We start from the raw sequence: 15,589 nt of genomic DNA, 5'->3' as shown, positions 1-15,589 counted from the left end.
GGCTTTGACTCAAAGAGGCTATTTGAATGAAAATATTTTATTTGTTTTATTCTGGTACTGAGGATTGACCCCAGGGATACTCTACCACCAAGTGACAGTCTTGGTCCTTTTAAATTTGTTTATTTTTGCAGTGCTGGGGATGGAACCCAGGACCTCACACATGCTGGGCAAGTGCTTTACCACTGAACTTTGTTCCAATCTCCTTTTTATTTTGAGAATGGGTCTTTCTAAATCTCCCAGGTTGGCTTCAAACTTGTAATCCTCTTGCCTCAGTTTCCCAACTTGCTGGGATTTCAGGTGTGTTTATTTTTCTAAATGTTTCCTATAGTAAGTTTATCTCTAGTTATACTTAAAACAAGGGGGAAAAGAAAAAACAACCTATTTAATCTTATACCAAGTTGAAAGAATAACCAGTAGCTTCCATTTCTTTTTTATTGCTATTACAATTAATTTATGCTGTTGGTATAAAAATAGTTTTAAAATATCCCAAACTAATATATAAGCAAGCAAAACAACCTATCAATACCAACCTATTAACTCAAACAGGGTCAATACCCAGGCACCAGGTAACACAGGAATGGTTTTTCCAGGGGCTTACTGGAGAATGTCAGTAGATCTGTGAGGAAAAGATCCCTAGGAACATGATAAATCTTTTTTTTTCTGAACAGGATAAAGTTTACCTCATGGTACACTTTTTAAAACATTAAAAAACAACAACCTGGTTTACTTGGTTAAGAGTGAAAAGGACAGTATTATAAGTAGCAATGACTTAGAAAAAGCACCCTAGGGGCTACCGAGTGGGCGGTCATGGGGGCCCAGGCACCAAACCTTGACCTGCGTGCACCAGCCCTGACGTGCGGCTTGAACACATGCACCCCCTCGTCTGGTTTGATGTCCTCATGAGGACCAGGTATGAAGATGCAGTCCCTCCTAGTCACATCAGGTCAGTTCTACACTCAATGCCATGGCCGGCCTCTTTGGGGTCTGGACCTCAAGTGACCAGCCGAACGACGGAGCTTCTTCCTTTCTTGTCGATGCAGTTTCTCAGCCTCCTGTTGCTTCTTCTGCTGTTCTGACTAAATAGAGAAAATAAAATAAGCAGAGAAAAAGAAAAGGCAGTGCCCCTTCTGGTGACCTCAGAATGCAAGAGGAGAACCACCCCACCCCCGCCCCCAAGGGCCTGCCTCCTGACAAAGGCTGCCTGGCTGAGGCACGTGGTGTGGCTACCCGACCTGGTTCCAACAAGCACCGGAGTTGACTCTGTTGGCAGGAGTGGCAGGATCAAGTCCAAGTTCTCACTCTTGTTGGCGGGGGTGGGAGTGGGGCATGTGCTAGGGAATGAACCCAGGGCCTTGCACATTCCAGTCAAGCACCTTCCAGTGTTGCTTTGAAAGTGGAAATTCTAAATGCCAGGCAAGAGGAGAAGTGCCCCAACATACCACTCTGATGAACCCACAAACACTCTTGATGTGCTTTATAAGGGCCCCCAAGAGCCACCGGAAGAAGGTGCCATCGCTTATCAGACGCCTCCTCTCTCAGAAGCCTTCTGCTAGGAAGTCAGAACCAAGAGCTCATCCACATCATCTTAAATCAGGAAATACTTGTATGGGAGTTTGATTAAACACTCATTCACCAGAGGAATTTTCGGGTGTTTAAAAAAAAAAAAAACCGCTGACAGTAGAGGTTTGCTACCATTAAACAGGACAGGAGCTTGGCAGACTCCATGGGTTCATAGCTACAGGAGCACAGGGACCCTTGGGCTGATGGCTGTGGGAGTACCCACGTGTTCTCAGTCCTCGTGTGTTCCCAAAAGAACTGGAATTCCTCACTGTGACTAGTCACTGCTCTGAGCAGAAATTCTTAGAATCAATGCAGAATCCAAAATGAAAGGAGCCCCTCATTTGATGGGGCTGGGAATGCAGATCAGGAGCAGAGGACGTAGCTTACATGCTCGCGGCGCTGTGCTCAGCCCCAGCGCTGCACCGCCTTTGACGGCTGAGATGACGCAGACCCAGTGTGGGAGCTCCCGCCAACCTGGGCAGCTGGTGGAAGTGCGCACGCGTGTCTGCCTGAGTAGCCTGCCGCGCTGAGGGTGCAGGGGCAAGAGGCCACCCTGCAGACATGCGAAACCTGCACACCTACCTAGCTGCCCTCTCTTCCTCCTGTCCCTGTCCCTGTCCACCTTCCTACTGTGCAGTCCAGAGCAATCCCAATCCAACCTGGAGGTCATCTGAAGCAACTCTGAGTATTTCTTCTATATAATTTCAGAGCCATCTTATTTTCAAAGTGACAATCACCTCAGTACTTTCCAATTTAAAAAACAGGAGGAGGGGCTGGGGAGATAGCTCAGTCGGTAGAGTGCTTGCCTTGTAAGCACAAGGCCCTGGGTTCAATCCCCAGCACCCCCCAAAAAAAAAAAACAGGAGGAAAGGCCGAGTCTCCTCGCTCTTGAAAACAGCTATCACTCCACTCAGCACAGCCTAGCGAGGCTGCGCCCTCCCCACTTGACTTCATTGAACGTTAGACAAGGGAATCAAGAAATGCCAAAATCAAGAAATGCCAAACAGTACAGAGTTTACGCGAAACGAGGCACAGGCACAGAGCCATTCTGAACGCAGTTCTAGCTTCAGTGATAAACACACAAGTGTGAATTTGCTCCACACAGAAGAAACTGAAGAGCTTCTTGCACTGAGAAGAAAAAGCTTCTATCACTCAGCCGGCCTTCTGGCTGCAGTCAGGGAAAACTCGAGGAGTATCAGAAATGAATGGATGAAGGACAGGAACAGAGGCTTCTCCAAAGGAGACATACAAATGGCCGCTGAGCACATGATAAGATACCCAAAATCTTGAGTCATTGGGAACTGCAAACCAAAATCACAATGGGATGCCGCTTTGCCCATGGAACGGCTATTTTAAAAAGACAGACAATGACAAGTACTGGTGAGGGTGTAGGGAAAAGTCTGACAGTTTGTCAAAAAGTTAAACAGTAACCACGTGAACCAGCCATTTCACTCTTAGGAATGTATCCAAGAGAATGAAAAATATGTTCATCTAAAAACTTACACAGAATTTTCATAGCAGCATTATTCATCAATAGCAAAAAAAGGGAAACATCCCAAGTGTCTGTCAACAGATGAACAGAAAAGCAAAATGTGGTATAAACACGTAATGGAGTATTACTCAGTCGCAAAAGGAAAGAAGTTCTGATCCATGGCACACCACGAATAGATCTTGAAAACACTGTGCTAAGAAGCCAAATGCAAAAGAAAACACCGTATGATTCCTTTTATGTGCAGTGTCCTGAACAGACAAATCTACAGAGACAAGTAGATCAGTGGTCACCAGGGGTTGGTGGGACGAGAGTACGGAGGTGCTGTTAAAGGGCACAGGGTTTCTTGTTCAGGTGATGAACACACTCTGGTGGTTTTAATCAGTGTGATGGTCACGAAATGCAGCAAATCTACTAAAAATCAGTGAGCTATATATATTTTAAAAGAGAGTCTTCTGGTATGTAAATTGTACTTTAAAAAGCAAAGAGAGGTGGAATCTTTGTCATTCTTGTCTACTTGGTGCCTATATTTAGGACAGGCGATGAATGATAAAAATTTTTAGAGAAGTGAAACCATGTCATTTCACCCATCAGTTAAAAGCAAGATATTTGAGCAGCTTATTCCTCCTTTACAATATGTAACAGGCCTTACTACAGTTGGTTAAATAAAAACCAGTGGCAAATGATTCATCTTGGGAAACTACAGCATCTAAGTGAGCCGGACGGGGCTGCCATGGAGGTTGAGAACTCGCCGCTTCCTGGTCTTTTATACTCTTTTATATCCTTAGATGGTTAGGGCTTCTGCTTTATACAGATGCACCTCAGGCCCCGCAGGGACCCAGAAACCAAGAGGGCTGGCTTAGTGCCAACACAGCCAACTCCGGGTCATGAAGACCTGCCTCCCCGAGGCCACCAGTAATTTCCTAGCACTGCTTCTCCTGGCTGTCAACCAGCAGGGGCTCTGGTTGCAGGGAAAATTCTAGAAAAGGCAAAACAGCTTCCTCCATGGGGGAAGCTTGGGAAGGCAGGCCTGAGGGTAGAGGACACAGGAAACTATTAGAGGCTGTTTTTCCTTTGTAAATTAAAAAACAACATTACAAAACTCACCCTCTTCAACGTGAACGTCAATTGTTTGCTGCCAACAGTGGTATCTGATACATTCAATGTCCCACTTTTAGCTTCAAGTTTCAAACGATCTTCAAGGGTTTTGCTGTAGGAAGTTGAAAGGAATGACATTAATTAGCATTATGTTCTGATTTGTCATTTGAAACCAGTGTAATTAAGACTGATCTCATGAGGAAAGACTTTGTGACTGACAAAAACACCCACTAGGAAGTTCTACTTAGAAAGTTGGTTTGCCGAATGTGGCTGCTACCCAGCAGTTCAGCACTTTCTGCTTGAGTGGCTCTGGTGAGAGAGGACTTAAGAGGGAGAGAGACACCTCTTCAGAAACCCCTGGAGGAGCACATGTGAGGAGGACCGCTCTCCTTCTGTCTCCTGCTTCTTCAGCCCAGGTTCCAAAAAATTTTAAGGGGTAGTACCAAAAATTTCGATGATTGCTACTTATCTTACTAAATCATATTTGTGAGGCCACATAAATACAACGAGCAATCTATTTCTGAAGCCTCTAACTTACTGTAATGGTTGGTGGCATGCTGATCCTAAGCATTTTTACTTAAGCTATGCACAACTGAGGTATGTATGTGCGTATTGGGCAACTTGCCTACAAAGGAATGAATGTAAACGAAGGCCTCCAGGTCGAGCCACAGAGAAGAGCTATGGTCATTCTGATTTCTCCTTCACTCAGTCCTGTAAGTCACCACCTTATAGCAAGAGCAGCTCAGAACATGGATGCGTCTAACGACACAGAGAAAACAAAAGCAATCATACTTCGGATCAACACTATCTGATTCCACTGTGCTCACTGCTGGATCTCTAGTCTTTCCTTTCAGTTGCTGTAACTTGAATTGTTCATTCTGACACACTTTATCCCAGAGTTAAATCCCATTTCATTTCTTGATCATGTTTTCCAGACTCTTCTGGATCACTTTCAACAATCCATGCCTGTCACTGTTGTGCCCTGCACTTCATGATCATTAGTATAACTGAGAATTCCTCCAGTGTTAAATTTGAATGTCTAACAAGTTATACAATATTCCATTGCATGCTGCTATAAGAATGTTTAATTATGAATCAGAACTTTGGTCCTTTTTAACTTACTTGAGAGGACAAGAAACCTGAATGAAGCCTAAAGATTAGACAGCTGATTCTTCTAGAAATAGCTGAACCAACACATTCCCACCCCTGTGATGAGACTGGGAGAGGACAGGAGAGGAAAGGAAAGAAGGAAGATGCAATTTCCTTTTCTATCACCTTTTTGAACAAGCACACACTTCCCCTTCCTACCTACTCTCATTGCACCAACCCAAGATGAATGAACCCTTTCAGTGTTGGGAATAAACACTAAAAACTTGATGGAATTTTAAAAAGACTGATTTGTGTGAAATGGTTCTTTTCCCTGCAATATGGCTTTCACAACTAGTAACTGAGTAGAATGCAACTTCTAGAGGATCCATAGGACAAAGCAATGTTCCTTTCAAAATTCTGAAACTGATGTTTGATGTTCACACCATGAGAAATTTATACCTAGTTTATGACTACGAGTAATGTACTAAACATACTTTCTTTATGTAATTTGAGACATAAAGTGGTTAGCAGAAAAATGGCACTCTTTTCTAAGCAATAATGTTATTAAGAAGCACTTTTAGAGCACTCTTCATCTTCAAAGTTCTTTACAGACGAACTAATTAATCCTTTCAACATCCCTGAGACGGAAGTATTCATCCTTTACAGATGGAAAAAGAAGGTAAAATGGGAGATGACTCGCCCCAGGCCATGCGGGGATCTGATCATGAAACCCAGATTCCAATGGCAGGATTTCTCCTTCCAGGTACTGTCAGACCACACTTGATTCATAAAGTTCTGTTCAGGAAACAAGTCCATTAAGTGTTCCAAACGACAAGTTTCCACGTGACAAACAGAACAAAATTAAGATTTAACGTAGCTCTTTTTTAAACAAGAATTCAAAAGTGAAGCGTCAGCTGTCTCCAGCACGCATGTGCACTGTTGGCCCCAGCAAATTCCTCACCCATTTATCTCATTTTTGTTCTTTCCTTTCACAGCTATAAACTCCAAGCTTCAAAGTTAACAGGATTCTGAACAGCTGTGGAGTCATGGAGACAAAGTGGGACACAGAGAACACTAATTTGCGAAGAAAAAGACTTTTCAAGTAAATTGTGGGAAATTACTACTCTTTCAAGAATGACCTTACTTCCTCCGTGATAGGGCACATAAATTCTGGTTTTCTCTCGATGTGCTTTCGATGTGCACTTGTAAAAACTTGTTCTGTCTCGGCTGCTTGGAGAGACGAGCTGAGTTTTAGAATGAGCCATGGCAGGAGATCAGACACAGACGGGGACTGTGTGGAGATTTCTACACAGGCGAGTCCTACTTCCCTCCCTTTGAAATTCGGCTTGCTGAACGTGGCTGCTACACAGTGGTTCAGCGCTTTCCACTTAAGTGGCTCTGGTGAGAGAGGACTTAAGAGGGAGCCAGACACCTCTGCAGAAACCCCCGGAGGAGCACGCGTGAGGAGGACCACTGCCTTTCAGCCCCTTGTCTCCTCCAGCCCAGGCTGCCAGTCTGCAGGCACTGTGGGACTTTCTAATTGACAGTAAAGTATTTTAGGAAAAAATGTAATTGGGACAAGGTGAATGATAACAACAAAATCCCTTCAAATTGATGGTGACTGCTAAGAAACCAGATCCAGGCTCCAAAAGGCTGCAGGTGAAGTGGCATTACTCAGTACCGAATGGAGAGGGCTCCCGGGGAGAACCTGACTTATCCGTACGGGGGTCTTGGTACAACAGCTACAGGGGAAAAACCAAACCTGACAGGAGACGGCCCAGGAAAGCTGAGTGACTGACTTCTTTGAGGTTTTAAAATACATACTCTACAATTTCTTTAAGTAGGAATATTTAATTAAAAATAATGCTCCTCAACTAAATTTTTAATCACTTGGCAGGAAGAGGAAGCAGAGGAGCAGGGGACAACATAAAGGTACATTCCTCAGAATTCAGGAGAGTTAAGTGGAGAAACAGAGCCCACAAAGAAATGAGGTTTTCAGTGTTTTTAAAATTTAACTTGAAGTAGTTTGTTTGACTAACTTTGAAAAATCTTCCCCTACACTGTAAAGGTTGCTAAAAATCATTTCAATGCCTTCAGTCTGCACAGGTTGCTTCAAAGGCCCTACTGAAGGGATGTAAATTCAAGCAACCATGAAATCTGAGCCCCGATCTGAGCATAACTACAATCTGCCAGGATCTGCTGAGAGGAGGGCCTGGCACCCTGCTGGGAGGGCACAGTGCTGGAGCACTTCAGAGGGTAACTGGCAGCTTCACGCCCCTCTTTTGATCCGGCTACGTCCAACACTAGAATATACTGCAAAGAAATGTTTTGTGAATTCACAACTGTGAAAAGGTAAGAGAAAAAGGAGAAACAACCTACCCACTACAGTCACGTGATTACGGCACAACCACCTGATGAAGTTCCGCTCCTGATGAAGACGTAACTCATGTGTAACTACTGATGGTAATTACTATACTCGTCAGGAAAATGTCTAAGTCTTACTGTTAAAATGAAAGGGCAAGTTAAACAATGTGATAAACCTGATGCATTCATGATAAGGAAGAGAAGCCACAACTACACGTAGGTGGTGTGGACCAGCATGGCAGTGCACACAGCTGGCGGGCTGGGAGGACAGTGGCATGTGGCAAGGACTCAGGAGAGCTCACCCTTCAGCGACACACGCTGACTGCTGGTAGATCACCGTACATGTTACTTAATCGTCATCTCTTTTTTTAAACATTTAAAGTTTGGTATGAAACTATTTTCAAAATAAGACGTTTAAAATGCTTTATACATAACTTCAGCTCCAGACGCTGTCAGCGTGGAAAATTGGCTGAGGTGCAAAACGAGCCACTGTCAATTCAAGTGGACCATGCAGTCAGGACAAGAAATTCACCAGGAGCTGCTGAGCTCCCCAGGGAAGACAGGTCCTCAAGGGCAGGAGCTGTCTTAAAAATCTTTGAATTTCCAGGACCTACCACAGGGTACACACTTCAAAGACTGCTTTCATAAGAGAACTGAAGGGGCCACCCAGCAGCTAGTATTTACTACCCAGGAAGAGGAGACATGCTCATCGACTGGAATGCTGGGGATTTTAAGGACGCTTCTTCTGCTCACCAACGCAGGCATCAGCAATGCTACTGCAGGCCACGGCTGCTCCAGACACCAGAAAAGGCCCAAGTGCCCAGACCCTAACTGCGGCCAGCGAGCACGGACTTGCCAACCGTCCCACCTCAACACAATTCTTTTCACGCATGCTGCTTCTCTCCCCGGTGGCTCTGAAGAGGTGTATCTCTTTCTCTTCAAGGCTATTGCCTTGGTTAGGGCTCTGGTCCTATTTCTGACTCCTTAACAAACCCCGCTCCGACAGTGGACTCCACTCTGTCCTTTCTCCACTTTCCCATGGTGATTCCACTCAGACCACTGACAAATCACCTTCTTCAAGTTATTGGGTTGACTCCTTTCTTTCACTCCCAGACTTCTTTTTTTTTTTTTAATTTATATTTATTGTAAACAAATGGGATACAAGTTGTTTCTGTTTGTACATGGAGTAACAGCATACCTTTGCATATTCATACATTTACATAGAGTAATGATGTTTGATTCATTCCGTTACTTTTTTCCTTCCTCACTCCCAGATTTCTTGGAACAATCATGTACACTAATTGTTCACACAATATTTTTAAATCTCCCATCCATCATCAGACCTGTGGTCTGCCTGAGAAAGTCGTGAGGAGGCAATCCTCCCTGCGGCGCTTCCTGGCCTCCCTACCCCCAGCTCCTGTGCACACTCCACGTTTCCCCTGCCTCTCTGACAGCTCCACAGTGTTCAATGCCCATCTTCTCATCTGGCTCTGAATCTGAACTCAGCCCTGGAGAAGCAATAGATGTGTGCCAGCTCTAAGAGTCAAGCCACTACTGCACACACCTGTACTGTCTCAGCACAAGCAAACGGCTCGTCAGACTCAAGAACACGCGTCGTCAGGTTCTCCCAGCTCACCACTTCTAGCCTCAAGCCTGTTCTCATTCTCTATTTTTCACCTCGGTGGCAACATGCTAGACACTTTAATGGCATTTTGACTGCTCCTTTCTTCCTCCGTGTTCACATTAGTAGCCGAACAGTGTTTAGGTAGTGCCCGTTCTCCTCCCACTCTCCCGCAGTTCTGTGATCACTGTGGTTCCACTTCCCCACCCCACAGTCAGCCCCTCTCTGTCCAGGACCACCGTGACGGTCTATGAACTGATCTCTGTGTCCAGGTTCTCCTCTTTAATTTTTCAAAAACTAAGATATTTTGCTACAAGTTTCTTGGAAATAGGGACCTTTTGTGCCTCTATGTTTTCACTTTATTTATTTATTTTTTTTACAACAAATACATACTGTGTTTACTATAAAAGTATTTACATTACTGGCAGAGGGCTTGGAGTAGATCTAATCATGTTACTCTTGAACAGTCTCCCGGCTTCCCAGGACTGGCCAGGCCCACTGTTGCCCATGGCTCCTGCTCTCCCCTTGGAAAGTTCCTCCCAACTCCCCACCCTGTGCTAAGTGCTCGAGTCTGCACCTTTCAAAAGACCATTCCAATGTGACCTCTCACAAAGACTTCCTTAATTTCCCCCAAACCAAGCCCTGTTTGCCCTCTGCCCTTCAACCAGGACTCCTCACAGCTCAGACCACATCTGCTATGACATGGGGGCCCTAGGTACAGGCCTTTCCTCCCCTCCCTGGGGTCTAGGGTGGCAATGGGCTCACACAGGCCCCTGATGAATGTTTCACAAACAGATGGAGGGAGGGGAGGCGGATAAGTGGATGAACACTCCACAAATAAAGTTGGCTAACTGCAAGGCACAAAAAACCTATGTTGACAGACACGTGTGTTTATCCACAAGCATGCGACAGTGCCGAGCAAAGAGGACAACTCACTTGAGCTACTGTGTGCTATTTGCTTTCTCCTTTACAGAAATGATTTTCAAGATGGGCAAGTCCAGGTGAACATTCAAATACAAGGCATTCAATTTTGATGCTGTCTTTTGTTGATCACCTTGTAGTAACTCGTAGAATAAACAAAAGGAGTCGCTTCAGTTCTCTGAAGAATAATGGTTCAATGTTTCATTAAATAATATTAAGATACTGCAAGTTCAGGATCTGCCACAATAATCCAGTCATGACTAGAATTCAATAAGCAGTTTGTGCCAAAGGCTAGCAAATGGCAGGCTATTCATACCAGAGGGTTATTACTTCAAACAACAGGATTTTTCTTTTTGGCTCACGGAAGTCTTATTTCTTATTCAGGTCGTCTTCTAGAGAAGAATGCTTAACTTAGTAAGAGTGGTTAACTGCAGAAGGTTCACTCACCTATTGTTTATTCTTAAACATGACACTTTTATCTTGTTTATTTTTTACATTAATATCCTGCTGCAACCCACAGGCAGAAGGAAGAGTGTTAGTGTTGTTAGTCATGGCCCCATCCCAAATCACAGCCTCCCAGTACCATGGTTATGCTCCAAACAATGGCTCCTCATCTTTCCTGCTCTGTGAGCTATTGGAGAAATGAGCCATTTTTCAGCAGATCTTGACTGGGAGAGTTCCTGAGTTGCCTGATGTGTAGTTGGGGCGCAGAAGAGTCACCCTTTCAATGAGTATTTATCAAGTGTCTATTCTAGGTAGTAAATGAAGCAAGACAAAAATATCAGATAATCTAACAAAAAACTCATTCCACAGACCCACTTGAAACAGAAGACCTCCCCTGCTTCTGAGCAGGATTCTATATAAAACACCTAAGAATAACAGTCATACCAAGTGGGGTTGCACACACCGCTGGTGACAATACACAATGGCACAGCTCTTTGAAAAACCACTTGGCAGTTTCTCAGAAGGGCAAACTACTGCTATATGACCTGCAATTCCATTCTAGATATACACCCAGGGTAAACAGGAACATGTATCCAGGCAAAAGTGTATCCACGTGTTCACAGTCAAAAAGTGGGCACAAGCCAGATGCCCATAAATTGATAAATGGATGAATAAAATGTGAATTATCCATACACTAGAATATTATTTGATAAAAGTACCAATACATGCTATAACATGATGAACATAAAAACGCTGTGCTAAGGGGAAGAAGTCAGACACAAAATGCATACTTATACAATTCCATTTCTTTGAGATGTTGGACAGGTGATATATGAAAACAGGAAAGTAGAGCGGTTCCCTAGATCTGGGAGATGGAAGGGTGGGGTCAACAAGGATTGATCACTAGTGAGGCATGGGGTTTCTTTTTGGGGTAATGACACTGTTCTATGATTATGGTGACAGTTACACAACTTTATCCTAAAAACCCATGAGCCGCATGCATTAAGTGGGTGAACTGTGTGTTATATAAATCACATCTCAAGAAAGTCACTTCAAAAACAGGGAGGCTGGTAGGCAAAGAAAACATCTTTGAGAGATATCAGGAATATTACTAGCTCTTCATTCACCAACATATCTTCTGTTAATCAGAACCAGAATTTGGGAGGCTCTGGATTATACGTGGAAGGACTCTAACATCTGGTGTCCCTGCTTGTGCTGGAAGCTGGTGAAGGAGCGACGAGACAGGCACGACGGATCCAGGGAACAACTCAGCCTGTTCACTGCCACCCTTCCCATGCTGCTCCTCCTCCTGAATGGGAAGCTGGCACTGGAGGAGCACGAGGTACAGACGCAGCCCTGCCCACTCCTCGCACCCTCTCTACGGCTGCTCCTGTCACGTCCCAGCTCTTCTTTCCAGACGTCTCTTGTGACCATCGAGCACACCAAATTTTGACTATCCATACTCTGCCTAGGGATTCTCAAATGGACTCAAGGACCTACCTTGCTCCCTGCTGAGGCAACTGACAACTGAAAATTGTCCAAACAATACCACTTCCTTTTTGAAGTTTGACTGTCTTCATGATGGCAAATATTTATAACATAAAACATACTGTTTTAACCACCTCGAAGGGACAGTTTGGTAGCGTTAGCCACATTCCTACGGCTGTGCGCCCACTGCCTCCGCCTGCCTCCAGAACACCTCCACCATCCCAGACTGCAACACGGAGTCCCTGACACCTGAGTGCCGCCCCACGCCCCTCTCCTCCAGCCCTGGGCAGCCACTCTCCACCACTATATATTCAACAACTTTAGAATACTGGTTTTTATGAAAATCTATTTTCCTGATAAAGACTTAAAATATCTGGCAAATTTTCCAAGTGAACTTTTCATAACCAAAAAAACTGAGATAGGGTAAACATAACTGTGATTCTAATTTTTTTTAAAAAATAACTTTGTTAATAGGCAACTAATTAGTTACCTATAATTTACTACTTTCAAAAGGTTTCAAACCTCTGATCTGTAGAACTTGGAACAAGACCAATACCTGGGAACCACCATTTGACCCAGCTATCCCATGCCTTTGCCTATACCCAAAGGACTTAAAATCAGCATACTACAGTGATGCAGCCACATCAATGTTCATAGTTGCTCAATTCACAATAGCTAGATTGTGGAACCAACCTAGATCCCCTTCAATTGATGAATGGATAAAGAAATGGTGGTATATAAACACAATGGAATATTACTCCATAAAGAAGAATAAAATTATGGCATTTGCAGGTAAATAGATGCAGTTGGAGAATATCATGCTAAGTGAGATAAGCCAAACACAAAAAACCAAAGGCCAAATGATCTCTCTGATAAGCAGATGATGATACATAATGGGGGTGGGAGGGAGGCAAGAATGGAGGAAGAATGGATTGTATACAGGAAAAAGAGGGGTGGGGAGGGGTTGGGGGAAGGAAAAATAACAGAATGAGACAAACATCATTACCCTATGTGTATGTATGATTACACAAATGGTGCGACTCTACTTTGTGCACTACCAGAGAAACAACAGTTGTACCCCATATGTGTACATTGAATCAAAATAAATAAATAAATAAGAAAGAAGACAAATACCTGTGGGTTAGAGACACTGATGGGAAAAACAAGGACAACAGAAGAGTGTGCCTTTTGTAGCTTAAAAGTGTTCTAACATGTATCTATCCACACTCAGAGGGGTTCACCCTGTGCTTTCCTGCAGGTAAACTACACTTCAAAAAGGTAAGTGAACAAACTAGCTAGAAACCAGGGCATTCCCTCCGGGCCACCTGCGGTTTCCCTGGCATCACTTCCTCGAAGGCCACCCTGCCTTCATCCTTGCCTCTGCCCCGCAGTCCCATTACCCAAGGGGATGCACCATATCCAGGGCCGTGAGCAATAAGGGAGACAAGGGTGCCAAGGCTGGCTACCACTCAGGGGGCACTACTCACTTCATCAGCTTCTGCTTTGTGGCAGAGTCCCTGAAGCTTCTGAACTCCTCCCCTGCTTTGATCTCGTAGAACTGGGGCTGCAGGACCGTCTGCTGGTCCTCCTGGACTTGCTGCCGCGTCGTCTTTCCCTCCTGCCGCAGAAGCCTGCGCTGTCTCCTGACCTCTTCCACCCAGTCTTTCTCATCATCTGAACTCTCCGAGCTCTCTGCATCACTTGGTTTTCCTTCTGGTTCTTCCTCCTCTTCCTGAAATTAAAAATGGTAAGCGGAGAGCTCCATTCCCCCAACCAAATACTGTCCCACTATTCTTTTAAATAGCATCAGTCCATTCGAGTTCAAGACACCACTCCATCACACACAGAGGAACAAAAGGCCTTTAATTAAATAAGCTACACTCCTAGGCCGAAAGCCAAGCCACTAAGATGGAACTGACCACACCTCAAGTATTCCTAATTTACATGGAAAACTTTATATTAAAGAAATAGGAGCAAAGAGTACTTTACCTTTTCACGAAGTTCTTGTTCTTCTAAGAGCCTTAGTTTCTTCTTCCTTTTCTCACTAATTTTTGAAACAAGTGGGTTCAAAAGCCTAAATTCTTCACTTTCTTCATCTACTTGGAAGTCAGGGTTCTCAAACATAACTTTAAATCGATCATCAGTGAGAATACTAGGAAGGTTCTGTAAGAAAAACAGGAAAAAGTATATAAAAATTTAAGCTAAGATCTGAATAAAATCTGACCAGAAAGATGGCTTACGAACATCCACTCAGTTGTAAAGTTAATAAGCTGCATGAGGCAAAAATTATAATCTCATGTAATTTCTTTAGAACTAGTTTCCAGAACTTTCTAATTGACTCTAGGTTTTATCTCCTACCAACAAAATGAATTCTACTGATCTATTTGGCAGCTGATCTATGGTACTGGCGATTATACATAATGAGCTAAGAGTGAACTTTTTTGGTTAACTTTATGCTCAATACACATCAGAAAGAATTTCTTCAATTACTATTTTTAGTGTCAAGAAACACTTTTGAGCTGGGTGATGTGGGTGCATGCCTGTAATTCCAGGCAGCAGTTGAGGCAAGAGGATCACAAGTTTGAGGCCAACCTCCATTAAGACCCTATTTCAAAATATAAAGGGCCTGGGGAAAGAGTTCTGTGATGGAGTGTTTACTTAACACACACCAGGCCCTGAGTTCAGTCCCCAGCACCACAAAACAAAATGAAAATCCTTACAAAGAAGAAAAAAAAAAAAAAAAAAAAAAAAAATATATATATATATATATATATATATATATATATATATATATATATATATATATATATATATATATATATATATAGTGGTGGGGGGACACGGCTATTTACTGGCTATTTTTCGGATTGAGAATAAATAAGGTTATATAAGTAGCTGAACAGCCATGAACAGAGCTGCTCAAAGGCAGCCTGTGATGGACTCCATAAAATAAAGTGTATGCTTTATTTTACTGGCTATTTTTCGGATTGAGAATAAATACGGTTATATAAGTAGCTGAGAATAAATAAGTAGATTGAGAATAAATAAGGTTATATAAGCATAGCTACAACACTGAACTGAAATAAGCAAGTCCTCCAACACCTGCAACTTCTTAGAAGTACTTCTTAGAGTTGGTTGACACAGCAGGTGAGGAGAGAGGGCAATGTAAATTCTCAACTCTAATAAGTTACTTGGAAATGCAGGGATGTTTCCACCCTTACAGGATGACTTCACTGGATCACTTCCCTAGGCCACTGAATTGTTCTAAAAGGACACAGGGTATTTTCCACGTAATAACTTTGGCTACTAAGACTCACGTGGATAACTCAGGGCTGACAGTAACTTCCTTTCTATTTGTATCATTTTAAACAGAAAGTTTCCTAAAATGTATTATAAACTTACCTGTACATTAAAACAGATGACAGCAATTTCACTTGACAGCTCTTATTACACTTTACCTGTAAGCTATGGGCCTGGAAGTCAGGTAAACTCACCAGCTCAGGATGGACTGCGAA

The 15,589-nt window shown here is 43.4% G+C and overlaps 1 protein-coding gene across 1 annotated transcript in view; it reads right to left on the bottom strand.

The window, feature by feature from the left end:
• Nucleotides 1-210: 210 nt before the first annotated feature.
• The window catches only part of Nol10 (nucleolar protein 10), a 92,419-nt gene continuing 77,040 nt past the window's right edge, over nucleotides 211-15,589 (bottom strand). The window contains exons 18-21 of the mRNA XM_047523315.1: nucleotides 14,064-14,237; nucleotides 13,562-13,806; nucleotides 4,157-4,259; nucleotides 211-1,076 (exon numbers count right to left, since the gene is read on the bottom strand). Of these exons, the coding sequence (XP_047379271.1) occupies nucleotides 957-1,076; nucleotides 4,157-4,259; nucleotides 13,562-13,806; nucleotides 14,064-14,237 (642 nt within the window). The 3' untranslated portion in view covers nucleotides 211-956. The remainder of the gene's footprint in view (nucleotides 1,077-4,156; nucleotides 4,260-13,561; nucleotides 13,807-14,063; nucleotides 14,238-15,589) is intronic.

The sequence above is a fragment of the Sciurus carolinensis genome, chromosome 13 (assembly GCF_902686445.1).
Source record: "Sciurus carolinensis chromosome 13, mSciCar1.2, whole genome shotgun sequence".
Lineage (NCBI taxonomy): Eukaryota > Metazoa > Chordata > Mammalia > Rodentia > Sciuridae > Sciurus > Sciurus carolinensis.
The sequence above is the reverse complement of the archived record's forward strand: the minus strand, read 5'-3'. Positions and strand labels throughout refer to the sequence as shown.